Genomic DNA, 20,621 nt, shown 5'->3' on the forward strand with positions numbered 1-20,621 from the left:
CCCGCTCAAAAGCCCATGGCTAGTAGGTCATGGTCCCTAAAGAGAAACCTACTCCTGTTGTTTTTGCTAAACGGCCATATTGTCAAACTGCTTTCTAAATATTTATGTTTATACCCATAGATTTGTACTGCTGTCAACTTTGGTCAGAGAAGCTTCTTCAGTGGGCAGTAGTATATGCAGAGACTCTGAACTGGTCAAAGTGATGAGAATAAGTGACTCTTGGGTTTTTAGCTTTAATTAGGACATTTATACCAACCTTCCCAGTCACATCTCTGCCAAGGCTCAGGGAGCATCAAGGAAGAGGGGGCAGAAAGAACGTACGAGCTGGAGGATGGGAGGAGGGAGTGCTGTGAACTGTGTCTTCTGGACATGACACAGTTGGACGAATGACCTCATTGTTGCTATGGTTATCCACACAAGATGAGGCCAAGATCACTCAATACTCCAGAAGGCACTACTGACTGGGTTCAGTGCAAGGCTGAAGGGTGAGAGGGAGGGGTGGAGGGAGGGAGGAAAGAAAACAGGGAGAGGAAGGGAGGAAGGAAGGAAGGAAGGAAGGAAGGAAGGAAGGAAAAAGGAAGGAAGGAAAAAGGAAGGAAGGAGAGAGGACATGAAAGTGGAAAGAGATAGGCTGGGAGATGTCTAGGGCTGGTAGAAGGGGAGAGTAGGGGTGGATATGCTCAAGATACATAGTATGATGATGCAATTGTTAAAGAATAAATAAAAGAAAGCAGATGCTGAATTAGTTCCTTTTAAGCAACAATCCCACTTTATGGACTTAATTTAGACATAGACTGTAACTGAGGAAAATGATCAAATTCCCTTTTTCCTTAAACCATGATAGGAATCTTACTTTTTGTCCTGTGGATGTTGGGTTTTGGTAGCATTTTAAACTGCGTTGTTACTAGGGGATCTTCCCACTTGAAAGTTAAACTAATGACAGTAACACTGGTAATGGTAGTAAAAGAACAGTCATCACAGTAGCAACAGTGTCTGAACACACTTAGCAGGTGCTGGGTGCTGACCAACTACCTTTCATATAACATAAGAGCTTAATCCCTGCTCAAGAAAGAGTATAGCATCACTGTCAGGCTATAAATACGCAAACAGGATATAAAGGTGAAATAACTGATCCAATATCTATGAGTCGTTACCAACCGAACAGTATTCAAGGACCATTATCAGATTTCAGACTAAAATTATCTACCCATGTCTCTATAGTTAACTTTTAGAAGAACTCATTGAAGTGATTTAAGCTTGTTTAAATATAAAAATTATATATGTAACAGAAATTCTTATCTTGATAGCTTTCAGTTATGTTACTTTATAACATTTCAGTTATATATCTATCTATGTAACTATTAAGTTATTCAGCTACTATTTTCTAATTTCCTGTGCTTTACGACTATTCATTTTATTGACAGAATTAAATTAACTACATAGAAAAATATTGAAAACATATAAAATATTTTGTATAATTTTGAAATTACAAATAAAAACAAAAACAAAACATTCACCTGGCTTTACTTTCTTTTAAATTCTGAGCTCCAAAATAAAAATGTATTTTAATCTAGATATAAAAAGACTATATAACCTCAAACACATTTTTTCCTCACCGTGTGTTTAAAAACAACAGCAACAACAGCTAAAGTTTCTCCTTTTCTTAGCCCTCTTAGCAGTGAGAAGAGAAATGGCAGCAGGCTCAGAGACTAAGTGTAGGACTAAGACTTAAGACTGCCTACATACACATGACTAATCTTTATGCCCAGAAATTCTTACCCTGAAAGATAAGGATGTAAGTCAGTAAATGGCTTCATTGTGCACACCAGGAACTCTCCCAAACTCATTTGTGCCAACAATAGACTACTCAAACAGATACTGTTTCACAGTTTCCCTCCAACTGGGCAAACAACTTGCTTATCAACAACTTAAGGGACAGAGTCATGATTCTGACCCACTGTATGATATTCCAACCCAAAAGTATGGTATGAACTTTGCACAGTCTCATGCAAAGTCAGAAGAACCCATCCTAGACAGTATTCTCCAATGGCCTCTCCGCAGGCCTGTCTAGGAGGAGGACTGCACGAAGGCTGTGCTCTCCTTACAGGCTAGCTGACCAGAAACTCAGTGCAGCCAGTGGCCTGGGTGTTGGGAGCTCAGGGGTTTTGGAGGAAGTCAGCATGTATTTTGTTTAATTAATTCTATATCTTAATGTTTTCAAGCGTAAAAACTAGATGGGAATGTGGCTCAATAGCATAGCCCTTGTCTAGTTTGAGCAAAACTCTGGTTTTCATTTCTAGTACCAAAGAGGAAAGACAGATGTTTTAAAGAATAGCTCTAACCAAAATTATTTAAATGTATAAAAGTACAAAAATGTGTGTGCAATAAAATTGAGTATTTCGACATAACTAATTTATATATTTTAGTATATCTCACTATCTATGTGATAAATTAGGTTATATAGCTAATTTTCTTTCTTTCTTTCTTTCTTTCTTTCTTTCTTTCTTTCTTTCTTTCTTTTTCTTTCTTTCTTTCAAGACAGTGTTTCTCTGTGTAGCCTTGACTGTCCTGGACTCACTCCATAGACCAGGCTGGCCTCCAATTAATAGAGATTAGCTTGCCTCTGCCTCCCAAGTGCTGGGATAAAAGGCATAAACCACCACCACCTGGTGCTAATATTTATTCTAATCTTGCTTTATTTTACCTTTGTCTCACATTTTTTCTTTATAAAAAATTAAAGCAAGAGATGAGGATTTAGCTCAATGACCTAGTGCTTGCCTAGCAAATGCACAGCCCTGTTTGGGTGCTCAGAATTAAATCACATAAATATCTAACTGAATAAACATATTAACATGCTAAAGCTTATCAATTTAAGTAAGAATTTGTTTTCTTACATTCAAACTAGTGCTACATTTGTACATGTATATGTATATTTTTAAATCTATGAAAAAAGATTTTAAATAACATTTATAAACATACCTACTACTCTAAAGTAGAAAAATGATATATGTATATGTATTTGTATATATATACATGTACATCATATATATTTACATACACTCACATACACATACAAACAGCCTTGGGGATATATATGCTATACTATATATACATGTACATGCATATATACATTTGCATATATGCATTATATATATCCCTGGGCAGGAAAAATAAGCATAGCATTAACCAGTAAATTAGAGGGAACATATGAATATAGTGATAAATTTGATATGAAACTTTAGACTATATCTCATTATTACCCCAGAGTCTGGTGGTCATCTATATTGTTATAATTTCCTGTGAAAATTCACCAGCCATGTGATGTTCTTGTGTTTGCTGGTGTTGAGAACATGAAAATTAGAAAACACAGTGTTTGAATAGTGCATGATAGCATATGCCTACAAGGCCAGTACTGAGTAGACAGGAGATCAGGAATTCAAGGTCATCCTCAGCTACAGAGTGAGTTTCCAGCCAGCCTGTGTGAAATGAGACCCTGTCCTAAACAAATAAACAAACAAACAAGCAAACACAACCAGAACAGAACAGAGTCTGTACTCTGGGCTTCCTACTCTATGTTAAGGGTAACAATTTATACCCTCGCGGGGCTTTGGCTGGCTTATCTGGAAAAGAGTGATAACTCTACCTAGGAGGTGAACTTGCTCTGCCCATTCAAGGAGATGATGTCTAAGTCTTGACCAGCCTGTTATCTGACAGTGTGGTAACTAACATAAGTGTTTATATACCCATCATGCATGGAAATGCCCATAATTATGCTACTAAAGAGCAGTATGATAATAAAGCACTTTCTAAATAATTAAAGATGCATTAATTATGCAACAAGATATTTAAGGTTCATATCCTTTCAACCAATAATATGGCTTCTAGAAAAGTAGCCAGAGGAAATGATTAGAAATATCATCAAATATTCATGTAGAAAGATATTCTTCAAAATCTTTATTTTTCCCTTTTATTGAAAATAGATTTTCCCCTCTCATACAATATATCCTGACTACAGTTTTTCTTCCCTCAACTCCTCCTAGTCCCTTCCCATTTTCCCTTCTATTTGGATCCACTCCCTTTCTGTCTCTCATTAGAAAATAACAGGCTTCTAAAAGATAACAACAAAACATAAAGAATAAACAAAAACCATCACATCAAAGTTTGACAAGATAAACCAACATAAGGAAAAGAATAAGAGAAGGTGCAAGTTATTTTTGACAAAAAAAATTGGAAACAACCCAAGTATCCAAATATCATACATATGATTGTTATGAAATTTTCACTCAGAATATTCATGAAGCCTGAAAGCCAGAAATGCCCACAAAATTAAATTTCAGAAACAGAATATAGACAAACATTATGCTCATATGTCTGTATCATATGTGCCCAGACACGACTGCAGAAGAAAGCACACCAAAATATTAACAGAAACAACTCTGATATTAGGAAGCTGTTTTTATTTTCGCAACAGAGTCTTGCTAGATAGCCCAGGCTGGCCTCAAACTCACTATGTAGCTCAGGACGACTTAAAAAACATGATTGTGCTGTCTCAGACTTCTAAGCGCTAAGATTACAAGTATGTACCACCATGCCTGGCTTAGGTAAATTTTTATTGTCTCATATACAAATATGTAAGTTTCAAGGCTTTCTACTGTATGTATGCTTAGAAGGCATAAAAACTCCACTCTATTCTATATATTACTCAGCATCTTCTAATTTCCAAGGAGTATCATTTAAATTATACATACTATTTCCAAAACAACTTGGAGTAGTTGATAGACACGTACACAACAGACTCAAACAGATAGAGGAGGAAACAAATAAAAGCAAGAAATAAACTTGAACAGTCCCAGTGTATACATGTACATATGCACACATACATATGTATACATATAGAGAGAAAGACAGACATATAAATATAGATATTTATGTCCATCAAAGAACTGTTTCGGATACAGAGGACTGGAGAGAGTATCTCCAACTTCCTCAGTAAAGATATGCTCTGGATGTAATAAACATTGTTTAATTTTTTAAAAATGTTTATTTTATGTGCATGAGTATTTTGCCTGCATGTAGGTATGTGCACCACATGCATGCCCCGTGCCCTCAAGGTCAGAAGTGGGCATCAGATCCCCTGGAACTGGATGGTTGTAAGCCACCATGTGGCTGCTGGGAACCAAACCCAGGTTCTCTGTAAAAACAATAATTACTCTTAACTGCTGAGCCATCACTCCAGGCCTATAAACAATTCTTTAAAAGATGCCCTTGGAGTGCTATCTAAGTGAAGTGAGTGAACCTCAGTAATGGGGCTGGAAAGACAGGAGGAAGATTAGAAGGCAAGTTAGCGAGATCTGTTCATAGCATGAACAAGCACAACCATGGCCAAGAGCCCAAGGAGCAGCTACTAAGAACGCAGACACCACAGTAAGGACAGAAATTCAGATAGATTTCCCCTTAAATGGAGCCTTGATTCATGTGCCTTCAAAAAAAGAAACTGAAATATTAAAGTATTCTTTAATTTCATCATGTAAAACAAACCAAGACAATAAACGTTAACAAAATAAGCTACTGTATTAATAAACCATCTACGACATGGCACTTACCTTCACTGATGGCATGGGGTTTAATAATGCAACAGGTAGAGTTGGTAAATTTAGCAGTGTTTGCTGGTCCACAACCTCCACTTGAAGGGAAAAACAATTCCATTTCCTGAAGACAGAGAAGATGGGAAAAGGGACTTTGACACTGATGATCCCTTACCTGAAACTTATACACTATTTCAGGAGATATGCGATTGCTTTGAAAGTTTCACGACAGAAAGTCTTTGTCTCCAACTTTCTAAATGTGAATTTACAAAGAATGGGTAAATTAGCTCCATTTCAAGGCTTACAATCAGAATAAAATGCAAAGATTATCAAAGCAATGTGAGGATGTCATTGTGTGAACTCTTATAAGAAATAAGGTCTCAACAAATTCTGAGAATTGGAAAAAAAATTATGAAGTACTCACTTTTCCCAAGGAATGGTTCATAAGTACAAGTGTAATAAACAGAAAAATTAATATTTAGGAGTCTGAGAACTACAGTTAATTAACAATAATTTACAATAGTTCGATTACAAACCTAAATGAGCAATATACTATAGCCTACTTCACACAGTGGTTATCTGCTTTGCCTGTGGCTCATTAAGCCAATAAGTCAGCAATCTGAATCAATCACAAAGATCTTTACATGAGTCAATTCTTTTAACTACTTAAATGCTGCCCCTAAGCTTTTCGCACTAATCTTTCCACTATGCTCTCCATAAAAACCTGTGTCATGCTCCAAAACCTCTGCCAGTGAACAAAGGATACTCTCACCTCTAGAAAGCTTTCCCTGCTGCCCCCGATCAGCGCCACACATCTGTCACAGCTGTAACTGTTTAAGCACTTGTCATCTACCACATTGTACATTGGAAGAAAAAAACCAACTCGCAGAGTTTAGTAGCATCCAAAAACATCTAAAACATAACCTGCCGTGGAGTAAGTATTTCTTTTCACTAAATTCATATTTGAAAGATCAAACCTCCCATTCAGGACGCAGATGCAAGAGGTTCGTTGCTAACACAAGTCCCCTGGCCTATATAACAAGCTCCCAGCCATAGTGAGTCCCTGACTTTAATTTACAATAAAATAATTCAAAAGACAACAGTTACGTTAATATGCTATACTAATGAATTTTCATATTTGATTAGAATACATTAATTATATAGAGTAATAGGCTTCGTGGGGATGTTTTCATAGACGTCCAACACACACTGTGACCGTCTCCAACCCCACATGACCCTCCTTCCTTGCCCCTCCGTCCTCCGCCAGCCCCTCCTCTCAGTCTCCCTTCTCCCTTCATGTGTAGATGTCTGTCAGAACAACTTACTCTGGCAGCAGACGCAAAAGAGTCAGGGCCGTGAGCTGCATTTCTTATGCCGTCTGTCCCGAAGAGGGCTCTGATGCTTCCCGGGGCATCTGAACGAGCTAGCCCGGAGTTTGCAGGTCCAAGCAATCTTTTCCACTCACATATAGCATCATCTCTTAAAATCTCCATGGCAATAACAGGCCCACTTGTAATAAACTGGATCAGTTCACTAGGAAACAGGGAAAAGCCTGAGTTACTTCTCTGTCAACCTAGCATCTGCCTTAACAACGCAGATGCGTTAGGATGAAGATGTATAGTGATCTCAGGGACCAGCAGGCTGTGATCTCAGTTTCTGGGCACAGTGAAATGTGTAAATATAGGCAATGAAAATCCTTGTGAACAGAGTGCCTGTCAGTGATCTAGTTTGCTATAGATGACTGCAGAAGTTATGCCGCGTTCTGTTTGCAGGAGGGGGAAAGCTGGCTCAATTCAGATGATGTCACCACTTACAATGCATATTGTCCATCTAATCCTTCTCCATTACTCTAAAAAGGACGAAAGCAATTCTGTTTGTATTTTCATGTGGTTTCCCACAGCAGCCCGGTAGAACTTTATAATAACAAAAAGACAAGCATGATATTTTGTAACATTTTCAGTAAGAACTTACTTAATTTTGCAGTGTGTAACTACTGGAATGCAGAGAGCAGCAGCTCTAAATCAATGTGATAATGAAAAAGAACATCAACAGGCCTCCAACACGAGGCCTTTATTAGGAGAGCGCCTACTCTGGGTTGTGATGAACTAAGTGATCGACCATGCCCACAGGTTTTCATTGCAAGTTTATGTCTGAGCCCCAGTTCCCTGAGAATGAAAAATGACACTTCATTTTATTTTTCCATTTCTTCATGCACACAAGATGCAATGATGAATTTAACCTGGAATAAGTGGCATCTGTGACGTCCCAGCCCCTTACTTTCTTAAGCAGAGGCAAAACAGAGGGAGGACAGGACTTTCTCAGAGATAGGAAGACAGTGTAACAGGCCTTTCTATGCCTATTATCTCATGGCTGCTTCATATACTAGCTTATCACCCCATCATTAACTACTCCAGTTCACTTAGAAGAACATTTCCAAGAAACGCCACGTAGAAGGAAGTATCTATACCCACTACACTAAGAAGACCAGACCTCCTCAAAACATTTTGCTAGGCTTTAGCAACCAAAACAAAACAAAGAGAAGGAAGGATTAAGGAAGGAAGGAGGGCTGGAGAGAGGCGCAGAGGTTAGGAGCACTGCCTGCTCTTCCAGCAGTCCTGAGCTCAATTCCCAGGGACCACATGGTGGCTCACAGTCATCTATAATGTGATCTGATGCCTTCTACTGGCACGCAGGTGTACATGCAGGCAGAGTACTGTATACATAATAAATCTTTAAAACAAAAGGAAGGAAAGCATTTAACTATCAGAATATCAATATAATCTACATATCAGAATCTATACCATAAAATTAGATACAACCTCAAAAAAATTCAAATTAATACTTTATTAATATAAAATTCTCTAATATGACTGTGGCATGTAACAAATGAGGGAATGGTGGGCTACTGAGAAGAAATTGATCATGAGCTGACTTCTGGTTACGGTAGCCTGTCTTTTGTTAATTCTCAATGCCATATAACTAGTAATTAATTAATTAAAACTTTCTGCATATAAATTACATATAAGGTATTAAACTAGGAGTGTGATTCAGTGTTATAAAGACATACAAAGAACCTAAAAGAAATAATTTCCTAACAAAGTTTAGGAAAATTTCAGAATATCTGATTAAGCTATAATACAGTAATTTTATTAAATAAAGTTTTTAAAAAGTTATTCTTCTATGTAGGATATCAAATAAAATGCCTATTACAGCAGATTGGCTAAAATTTCATTTGCCTTTATTAGAAATTTGTCATTCTTTTGTCAATAGCAATGAGTATGTATATTATTCACTTTAATTACATCCTAAATATTTATAATAGATTTCTGTTTCTAACATACATTAGTAGCCATTGGAAAAAAATATCTATCTATCTATCTATCTATCTATCTATCTATCTCTTTATTTGGCTCTGTGACTATTGCTTTGTACATACAAGATACCAAAATAAAGACCTTAAAAGCACAACAAAATTTACAACATAAAATATAGTTCAAAATAAACTTTTTCAATTCAATGAAATATAAAAAGATGTTTTTAAAACAAATAAATCATCCATGTGATTTTGACTAAAGTTTCAAGTATTGAGTGGTGGGTATGAGAAGTCTTATCTAATAAAATATAAAAGAAAAAAAGCCCCAAGTCAAGTCCCAAGCCAAGTACATACTTATAAAAAGGCCTTGAGTGATGGTCTACATGAAAGTCTACTGCTTCTTTCCTATAAAATAATGAATAAAAGTAGTTAAGGTTTCTAAAAATAGTGTTTTAGCTTATATTAACAAAATAAAATTAAAACATATATATATACATATATTATCTGTATATAAATTAAATAATTTTTTCACCAAATAGCATATCATAAGTATGGGTCCTACCTATGCTAAGATATAAAATTAAAATAAGAGGATGTTTTTACTGTTTTATTAATGTTATACTTCATCTGTCATCCATTTTACTGGCATCTCACTGACAATGTTAAATATCAGATCAATAATAATGTTTGTTATTTAAAGTCTAAACAAGCTACATAAAAATGAACAGACATCTTCTAATTGAAAACTCATAATTAATTTTAAACTTTAGAATTCTGCCTACAGCTTGTTTTGATTTTTTGTCATGTGTTGGGGATAAACCGAGGGCCTCACTCCTGCTAGGAGGGAGCTCTACCACACTGAGCTATAGCCCAAACCCCGATAGCTTTTAATTAACTAGTTTTTGCTTAATTCATAATTAGATATTTTCAAAGAAAAGATCTATATATTTGTATTTTTAAAAACTGCTTGACACCAGGGCATGGTGGTGTGTACCTTTAATCCCAGTACTCAGTAGGCAGAGTCAGAGACAGGTGGATCTCTCTGAGCTTGAGGCTAGCCTGGTCTATGAAGGGAGTCCAGGACAGCCAGGGCTACACAGAGAAACAAAAAACAAACAAACAGACAAATAAACAAAAACTGCCTGATAATTATACATATTAAAATCCACCTTTCACTAAAAATATCTAGAGACAATAAAGATACTATAAACTGGAAAGCTTAAAGGTCTAAAAACGCCATGAAAATCATGTGTATTGCTTATAATTGTGCACCTTTCTCATTGGATTAAAAAAAATTATACTATATAACAAATATATATGTACATATCAACTAATTTTTAAGATGTGGATTTATTTTACACGTACAGAATTTGGCCTGCATGTCTGTTTACCACATGCATGCAGGGCCTGCAGTGCATCTAAAGAGGGGTCCGGTCCCTTGGAGTTACACACAGTTGTGAGCTGCCATGTGGGTGCTGGAAACAGAACCTGGGTCCCCTGGAAGAGCAACCAGTGCTCTTCATTGCTGAGCAATCTCTCTGGCCCCTCAACTACTTTTTTTTTTTTTAAGTAGCAAATAAACTAAAAGTATTTGCTAGCAAAAACTCCATGACTTTTTAGACCTGAGAATGAATTTTGAATCCAATGCGTTTAAGATCTTACCACCCATGGCTACGGGGGTCCCATCATTGTGGGAAACCTTTGTTCTCTAGCTAAACTGACATGGTGTCAAGCTGTCTTCTATGCAACTGTTTATATCCATCAACAAACGCTGATCTCAACAGCCTTACTCAGATAAGCCTCTTCCCAGCGTACAGTGATGGATGCCGAGATTCTAGGATGCACAAGGTACCGAGAAAGAGATAGGTTGAGTGCTCAGCCCTAAACAAGATATTTATTCTATCAGCTCTAAGGTTCAGGGAATATCCCAGAAGAAAAGCTGGAAATGTAAGAGATGGAACACAGGGAGAAGAGTGTGAAATGTTATCTGTTGGGCATGACACAGCCAATGCAATCAGGAGCTCATAACTACTGTGGCTGCCTACATGCGATGTGAGCGAGACCGGAGCGGTCAATAGGAGTGCAAGTAATTTGTTATGAAGTATTACATACTGTGCTATACTTTTCCACAACTGGAAGCTCAATTTGTTGTTTACACCAGCAGCACCTCAAGCAAGTGCACGACTGTACCATGACTTGATGGCTGTGGTATGACTGAGCGATCAAAAATTCTCATCTCCACTGGAATTGTATGAGGCCACCATCATTTATGCAGCCCTTCACTGACTGAAATGTTGTCATGCATTACATCACTTCATTTATTTCTGTCCTACTTTGAATCAGACACTGGCACTGAAGAGAGACACATTTGGCATTGTGAATATTCCCAAGATAAATACAACTTTATCCTGGAATCACAATTATTTTGTGATAGAAAAGGCTTATTAGGATAAGTCTTATTTTCATCAAATAATTTAAAAAATATCTAATTAGGTTGAATCGTATCACTGTTTGGAGAAGTAAACAGACATACTGGCATATACATAAGATGAGTAAAATGAAAATAAACATTTCTAATGCATCCCTTTTGGAAACCAGAGCTAGTAGAAGTCATAGATGTCCATATCCTCTTGCTTTCATACAGTATAGATTTCTTACATTAAAGAGATTATGTCAAGAGTTACTGTTAGGAAAGCAAATGGGGCAACGGAAGTCACACAACTTCTAGATGCTTAGAGCTCAGTCACTGTCTAGCTGATTATCTATCGCCTGGCTTTATCATCGTGATGTTCTGTATTTCCACTCAGTGAAAGGTTTGCTGCTGCTGCTGCTGCTGTTGTTCTGTGGGCTTTTTGTTTGGTTTTTTGCTTCTGTTTATTTAAAGAATAATGGGAAAGATAAATGGCATCACATAACTCAAAACCAGCAAAACATTAATTACCTTGAAAGAATCATCATTCTGAGTTTGGTTATAGTAAATCCACTTTTGTTTATCATTTCAATTATTTCTCCAGCCTTTGAAACTGTATCTGGTTTGATCAGGGCTAATGTTCTGGAAAGAAATAAAGAGTGGATCTGAAAATAAAAACAGCTCTACAGTTTTTATTTATGATTCTAAGTAGCAGTTTCCTTTACAACCATAACAGACCATTAACATCCAAATTAAGAGTATAAAGAAGTTAAAGATGGTATCTCTTTAAAACTTACATAAAGTAAGATCACTATTTTTCCAAAGAAATCAAAATTTGCTAAACCTTATTTTTAAAAAACAAGAGGCTGGGTGTGGTGGCACACCCACTTCATTCCAGCACCTCGGATGCAGAGGAGGTAGATCTCTAGTCTGAGTTTGAGGCCAGCCTCTCCACATAGAGAGTTCCAGGCCCGCAAAAAATGTAGCCAGACTCTATCTACAAAAAATAAGATAAAATAAGAGGAAGTGATGAAGGAAGAGAAGGGTAGAAAAGAACACTAAAATTGTTTTTTATTTTAATTGTTTTATTACATTTAATTTTCATGTGTGTGTTTATATGTGTGGGGGTGGGTATGAGTATTCTATAACCTGTGTGTGGAGGCCAAAAGACAACTTGTGAGAGTCAGCTCCCATCTACCTTGTGAGTTTCAGAGATAGAACTCAGTCCTGTGTGTCAATGGCATGTGCCTTTCCCTGTTAAACTAGCCATCAGCCCTAAAAGTAACTCTCTGTGTGTGTGTCTGTGTGTGTGTGTATGTGTGTGTGTGTGTGTGTGTGTGTGTGTGTGTGTGTGTGTTTTAAATACCCAAATTAGAAATTAGAAAATGCACATGTTTAAAATGTCTATATATTATGGGATATTTTTATATAAAGAACTAAGCCCCAATAAATTGTATTAATTATACTAGGAATTTAGTGTTTGTTGCATGCCATATTTTCAGCTCAGCATTGACTCAAAAGTAATTATAAGTTCTTCTTCTGGGTCTCTAGACATGGCAAGGTTAAAACACAAAGACCTAACTGTCCTCTCACCCAACAACACACATGATTATCAAATGACATGGCAGCCTCTAAACATGGATCATGTGTGCTTCCAAAAGGCTCCATCAGACCCCTACATCCCATAGTCATCTCTGTGCTTGCACTGAAACAAGCACCATTATATGCATCAGGCAGTTTCAAGAGAAAACAATATGAAACCAGTACATTAATTTAGCCTTCTCAATAGACCCTGAGAAAACAGATAAGCCAGCCTTCACCACACACAGACAAGATACAGATTTCTGTAAAACAACAGGCCTCCCGGAGCCATGCGGAAGGACTTCTCTCAAATGCTTCAGGCTCTAAGCAGAACTGCAACAAACTTGTCTGTGAGAAGACAGCTAGTGGTCTGCCATACAACAACAGCCTAGATAACACAGTGTGGATGCTGTGCAAGGGGCATGTCAGTCCTGTGCTGTGGCCTCTATGAGTGCAGGGACCTAAAGGAATAAACATGCTTATGAAAATGTATCAGTGTTTGTTCTAAGTATATACAATCCATTTTAAACAGCAACCAATTTGTGACTTCTCCTATGTTCTCTTTGCAAGCATAAAGTATGTGCTCACTTCATGAGTAAAGGACTACAGTCTCAAGACACATTCTTCTACTGAAAACTCCTTTTAAACATGGGCAACACTTATTGGAAGGAAGGCAGGGAGGAACAGTAGGAAGAGAAAGGAACAGAGTTGAATACAGTAGAGAGTTCAGTAGAGAAGACAGTCCAGCAGAGCTAAGCTGAGTACAGTACAGTGAAGGCAGTTCAGTACAGCGCAGTTGAGTGCAGCTGAGTATGTGCAGTTTAGTGAAGTTTGGTTTGTGGAGTTCAGAAGCAGAGCAATTCAGGAGAGGCTTAAAGGAGCCAGTTTTAATCGGCAAGCTTAGAGAGGAGTTTCAGCCAGAACCAGAGTTGAGTCAGAGTTGAGCCAGCCAGCCAGAGTTCACAAAAAATAAAACAAACAAACAAAAAATCTAGGATAGGGCCAGTTATTCATCAGGAAGCCTCCACGGTGACAATTACATCCAGAGAATAAAAGATACAATTACGTTGAGATGGCTTGACTAGGTAGTAAACAAGTATTAAGGAGGTCTAAAATCTGGAGTCTCAGGAAAGGTGAGAACCAGAGTTGCTTTTGACCTGCCAATGTGGCCTCTGGGGATCTGAACTTTAATATGCACTGCAGTACTGGAGGGGGAAGTAAACTTTAACAGATGATCATCCTGAAAACAAAGTGGGACCAGATTTTACAACTTCAGGGTAAGTCAGAAGGCATATGCTCACACCACAGATTCAGAACTAAAAAGATTGTTTCATCATATTTAAAAAGTGTGTGTGTACACACACACACACATGAGTACATCATGGCATACATAGGGGTCAGGGGACAATTGGAGAGGCCATACTCTTTCCTTCTACCATAGGGGTCCCAGGAATCTAAACTAAGTCATGAGATTTGGTGGCTGGCACCTTTACCCACAGAGCAAAGACACTGACTGGCATATCTCACTGTCCACAATGAATGAAAGCTATAGATACTTATTATTCACAGACGAATTATAGAGGCTGGAGATACGGCTCAGTTGACAAAGTGTTTGCCACACAGGCATGAGCTTTGAGACACATGCTAAAAACCGAGCATGGTGGTATGTGACTGTAAACCTAGCACTGGGGAGGAGGAGAAGTTGGATCCCTGGTGCTTGGTGACCACACAGTTTAGCCAGATTGGTCAGCTCCAGATTCGGTGAGAAACTGTCTGAAAAAATAAGGCAGAGTGATAGAGGAAGATTCCCAATGTCAACCTCTGGCCTACACATACACACAACCACACACACACAACCACAGACAGACAGATAGATATAAACACACAGAGAAAACTACACACACACAGACACAGACACAGACACACACACACACACACACACACACACACACACACACACACACACACACGTACACACACAGAGCCAACTACACACACACAGACACATACACAGAGATATAGTTGTTATTTCTTTACTCTCACTGACTTCTAACATCATATCTTGTAAGAAGAAAAGATGCCTTTTGGTCTTACAGTTGTCCTTTGCTCATTTCCCATGAGGCAATCAGTGTACCTTTGGCCCATCACCACCTGTGCAGTAATCACTCCACTGAGCTTTAAGCCACCTTAAGAATTAGAAAGGCTCGCCGGGCATGGTGGCACAAGCTTTTAAACCCAGCACTCCAGAGGCAAAGGCAGGAGGATCACTGTGAGTTCAAGGCCAGCCTGGTCTACAAAGGGAGTCCAGGACAGCCAGGTCTGTTACACAGAGAAACCCTGTCTCAAAAAAAAACAAAAAACAAAACAAAACAAAACAAAAAAAACCCAAAAAACAAAAAAACAAAAAAACCACCACCACCACCACACAAAAAAACCTCAAACAAACAAACAAACCATAAGGAAGTCACAAAAAGAAATACCCTATTCTGTAGGGGCCATTTACCATACAGATCTTAGGCATTTGGCTATTTTGGGAGTAGGCCTTAAGAAATAGCTTGACTGCCAGGCGTGGTAGCGCACGCCTTTAATCTCAGCACTTGGGAGGCAGAGGCAGGCAGATTGCTGTGAGTGCGAGGTCAGCCTAATCTACAAAGTGAGTCCAGGACAGCCAAGGCTACACAGAGAAACCCTGTCTTGAAAAACCAAAAAAAAAAAAAAAAAAAAAAAAGAAAGAAAGAAAGAAAAAAAAGAAAAGAAAAAGAAATAGCTTGACTGATTTTTGTTTGTTTGTTTGTTTGTTTGTTTGTTTTGTTTTTGGAGACAAGGTTTCTCTGTGTACCACTGGCTGTCCTGGACTCGCTTTGTAGAACAGGTTGGCCTTGAACTCACAGTGATCTGCCTGCCTCTGCCTCCCTAAGTGCTAGGATTACAGGTGTGTGCCACCATGCCCGGTTGACTGAATTTTTTTGAGTTAATTAGTTTCTGGAACTTCTAAACATACAGAACAGCCTTAGCTTTCAACAATTATCCCTAATGTTAAGTGCTACAATGTAAGTACACAAGTACAGATAATATCTTTCAAATACTGTATCTCCAAAGTAAGAGCCAAAAAGATGAAGAAATAAATTTTCTTTTCCAACATATTTAATCTATTCTCAGAAAGATGCAACTCATAAATGTGGACACTGAAAATTAAAATGCCATTTTCATAACACTGGAAATCAGTTTTCAGAAGAAAATCATCATTAAGTCATTTTTCCTATAAAGTTTGAATTTTAGCTGAATCTTTAATTGGCTCTATTTCTTTCTAAATCAGAACTGAAGAAAATCTGGACGGCAAACAGCAAGGAGAGAAGAATATAAAGGTAGCTGAGGTGTGAGGGTGCTGTGCTACAGTTTACCCACCTCACAGGAAAGCCATGCAGTATCTTGGACAGTTGTTCTTCCAGGCCCATGTGCAAAGGATTTTAGTCCCATGGGAGAACTGTGTGTGTGTGTGTGTGTGTGTGTGTGCGTGCTGTTATGACAGCAGATCCTTTTCCATTATTTCTGTGCCCTGAGGTGAAGAGCCGCTCCACCACTCACTGTCCCTTTATAGTGTGTTGTATTGCAGCGAGCTCAAAGCATTGGGGCAAAGTGGTCTCAAGTATTTGTTTCCACAACTAGCTAACTAATGCACGCCAAGTGCAATAGGAGGGAGGAACTAAGGAAGACAGGAATGGCTGCCAAAGGCAATACTTCTTTGTATACCAGGCATGTGCAATAACATAATCCCATTCATTCATTTATTGGTTAAATGTTTGTGGGACAGTTGTGAACAAAAGAGACAAATTGGCTTCTCTGCATCACAGTTTTTCTCTACAGTTTTTCTTTTTTTTCCTTTTCATATTATCTTTTATCAATCAGTCATGTCTTCAACACTTACTAGATATGCTAATTCTATGAATGAAGATCAATAATAAGCAATAGTGACAAACAAGTTAAATTTCCTTATCAACTAGATCAAAAGTCATAACTTCAGGACAGAGAGAAAATACAAAAAAGAACAGATAAATTTGAATTTGTAATTTATTAATTCATTCAACTGACACAGGTTAGGCACTTGCAAATGTGTAAAGAGATTTTCTCAGTGATATAAAAGATACAAAATGAATAAGACAGAATGAGGAGAATCATTATCAGGTCCTATCCAGTCTCTTATGTTTAAATTTTCATGTCCTTTTGTTTTTCAGGTATTAAAATTTATTTTAGTTATTGTACAAAGCACTAGGCTTCACTACTATGTTTCCATAATGTGCATCATTGAACTTTGCTGCTCTAACACCCTGACCAACCCCTATCTTCCCTCACACCTCAGGTTGGTCCCTTTTCATATATGGAAAAAACCATATGAATGGGGGCATACAAAAGAGGTGTGTGTGTGTGTGTGTGTTATGTATATAAATATACATGTATATATATATATATATATATATATATATATATATATATATATATATATACACATACATAGATGCATGTAATTGACAATGGCAGTGTCTTCTTAACAGTGCCACCTGGCTTAAAATTTGGATGAGGTTTCTGTCCCACCCTGGCCCCATCCCCTCCTGCCAACTCTGCCGGAGAGCCACAATGGAGCAGTGTACTGCCCACTTCTTCCCACTGGGTTGCTCTTTTTGTTTGACCACACTTTACAGCTGACATCATTTTCTTTAAAAAAATATTTTTAGCTAGTATATAAAATGATGTGATTCATAGTGTTATTTTCATTATACACTGTTCCTTCTCACCTCCCACGACATCCCCAATGGTGATTCATTTCTTGTTAGAACCATTCCCTTCCCCCAACAGTCTGTCTGTTTTTATGATATACATATTCTATTACTTTCTTATTCTCTACTCTCGTTAGACCTCTCTCCTCCACAGTCCTCTTCCTACAATCTCTCTCTCCACTCACCCATCCACCATCTTCCCATCCATCTATCTGCATAGTAAATTAATAGTCCACATATTATAAAACATATGGTAGCTATCATTAATCTTGCTTGTTTTTCTCAGCATAATGGTCTCCAGTTCTAGTAACTTTCTTGCAGATGTTAGAACTTCACTCTCTGTAGCTGAATAAAATTCCCCAAAACAAGCCGTCTCTTGCTTTTGATTTCTGATGTTCTCCCGACCTTTCTCTCTTGGGAACAGAGTCTACTCATTGTTATCTTGGCTTGTTTCATTTACTCCATCACCTTAATGCAGCTTCTCATCCACTATTTCACTCTAGAAATTTCTAAATCTTCCATTGTTTGTTTATTTACTTATTTATTTATTTATTTATTTATTTATTTTTGGTTTTTCGAGACAGGGTTTCTCTGTGTTAGCCTTGGCTGTCCTGGACTCACTTTGTAGACCAGGCTGGCCTCGAACTCACAGTGATCCGCCTGCCTCTGCCTCCCGAGTGCTGGGATTAAAGGCGTGCGTCACCATGCCCAGCTACTTATTTATTTATTTATTTATTTATTTTATTGCCCAGCCTGGCCTCTGCCTCTTTCAGCAAATCCAACCAGCATGCACACCATCACAACCAGCTAACTTTTATATTCTTTACTTGGACTGTCTTTGAGCTTTATTATTATTATTACTGTTGTTGTTGTTAATTTTTTTATTTTATTTTTTGAGGTAGGATCATGTGTAGCTCAAGCTGGCCTTAGACTCTTTATGTAACCTAATCTGACCTTGAACTTCTGATATCCTACCTCCACTTCCCAAGTGCTAGGATGACAGCTATGTGCCACCACCCACAGTTTTACCCAGGGCCGGGGCTCAAACCCGGGTCCTCAGGACTTCATCAATGCTAGACATACACTCTACCAACTGAGCTATATTCCAAGCCTTCACTACTCAGCTTCTTTAATTACACAGACTCCTTATTTCCTCTTTATACCTACTGCTACCATAATAATTCAGATCATTATTGTAATAACTAAACTTTTATAATTTTTAGCCACCAACTTATTCAAGCAGAATAACAGCTTTTCTCAATTTAAGACAGAATTTCCAACCTTTGTATCTCTCTTTATAATCATTCCTTTTATAAGCAATTCTCCCCAGTTCATCTAACTGGATAAATAAATCAATTTTATCACCATGACCAAACAACCTCACAAATCTTTCAGTTTTACAAGAAATAACTTCATTGTCTTCTGACTTTATAGTGATTCATACATCATTTCTTCCTTCCTCCCCAAAGCCATGCTTATCCTTAGGAAGGAAAATGTATGCTCAAACAGTCGTAGGCTTTACAGAGAAAAATAATGATGATGGAGCGTGTAAAAGCTCCCCCGCCCCCGCCTCCCCCAAACAATCACCACCTAAGACTACAGGTGTCATTTTGTTATTCTAATCAGGAACAAACCTCAGAACCAGTTCCAAAATATTTTTAAAAATATGTTATGGCATTATATTGGGTCACTGGAAAAAATGTACGTGAAAACACAATCAAGAAAGAGGAACTCAGAAGTTAGTAGGCAGAGTCACATACAGTGTTTTAGTGAAAGATGACAGAAAGCTTTCTTACTTCTCTTTCCTGCTGCCCAGCTGTCGAGCGGTGTATTGGTCCCCATAGTCAACCAACACCAGTTGTCGAGAAAAGACATTCACTTTGTTGCCTATAAATAAGTCTTCTAAGCGTAGGTCCTCATACTTGGTCCGCTTCAAGAAGGTTCGACGATTCTTTACATCATGCTGGAACCAAACACAATGAAATTACTTATGAAGAATGTTACCTTACTGTGAGGTAAAAGTTTTCAATTTACCTTACCAAAGACAGCTCATCCTTTTATTTTTAAACTACACTTATAAATATATTTTAGGGTCCTAGAAACCTACAAGAAGAACACTATGATGGGCGGCTCTGAGCCCAGGGGTTCTGCTTAAACTATGGCACCAACCAAGGACAATACGTGCAGTGAGCATCAAATCCCTACCCAGATCTAGCCAATGGACAGGACATTCTCCACAGTTAAGTGAACTTTCACACGAACTCTGCTGCCCCGTATTTGACCATGTCCCCTTGATGGGGAGGCCTGATGGCACTCAGAAGAAGGACAGCAGGCTACCAAGAAGAGACTTGATACCCTATGAGCATATTCAGGAGGAGAAGGTCCCCCTCAGTCACAGTCATAGGGGAGGGGAATAGGATGAAAGCAGGAAGGAGGCAGGAATGGAAGGATACACGTGATGGGATAACAATTGAGATGTAATATGAGTGAATTAATAAAAAAATTACAATGCAAAAAATATATTTTATACTGTAAATCTCTATTTCCAAATCCAATCTAGTGATTATAAGTTTCTAATTAAAATGTTTACCTTAAAATACCCTAAATACACTTATTTTAGCCAAGCTATTTCAGTAAGTCAGTAGCTATGAACCACAGAAACAGCCAGATTCTCACATTTCTTAATTTTACATACACATGCCAATATCAAATAAACTCATTAAAATTTTTGTATTTTCTTTAAATTATGTGTATTTATGTGTGTCTCTGTATGGGAATGCACATGTAAGCACAGGTGCAAAAGCCAGGAGCGGGTTGTTGGCTTGCCAGGAGCTAGAGCTACAGCGGAGAGGTGCCAGTGTGGGTGCTGGGAACCGCACTCGCTAGCTCCAGGAGCAGCAAGCACTCGTAACTGAGCCATCTCTCCAGGCCCTCTATCCTGACATAGGCCAGTTTCTAAA

The 20,621-nt window shown here is 38.0% G+C and overlaps 1 protein-coding gene across 7 annotated transcripts in view; it reads right to left on the reverse strand.

Annotated features, from left to right (window-relative positions):
* The window catches only part of NME7 (NME/NM23 family member 7), a 116,669-nt gene that overhangs the window by 72,297 nt on the left and 23,751 nt on the right, over window positions 1-20,621 (reverse strand). For all 7 annotated transcript variants that reach the window (XM_084755490.1, XM_084755486.1, XM_084755489.1 and 4 more), the window contains 5 exons: window positions 19,458-19,624; window positions 11,840-11,950; window positions 9,253-9,303; window positions 6,911-7,118; window positions 5,604-5,709 (listed from right to left, as the gene is read on the reverse strand). In XM_084755490.1, coding sequence (XP_084611616.1) covers window positions 5,604-5,709; window positions 6,911-7,118; window positions 9,253-9,303; window positions 11,840-11,950; window positions 19,458-19,624 — 643 coding nt within the window. The remainder of the gene's footprint in view (window positions 1-5,603; window positions 5,710-6,910; window positions 7,119-9,252; window positions 9,304-11,839; window positions 11,951-19,457; window positions 19,625-20,621) is intronic.

Source organism: Acomys minous (genome assembly GCF_964271855.1).
Source record: "Acomys minous genome assembly, chromosome: 1".
NCBI classification, from domain to species: domain Eukaryota; kingdom Metazoa; phylum Chordata; class Mammalia; order Rodentia; family Muridae; genus Acomys; species Acomys minous.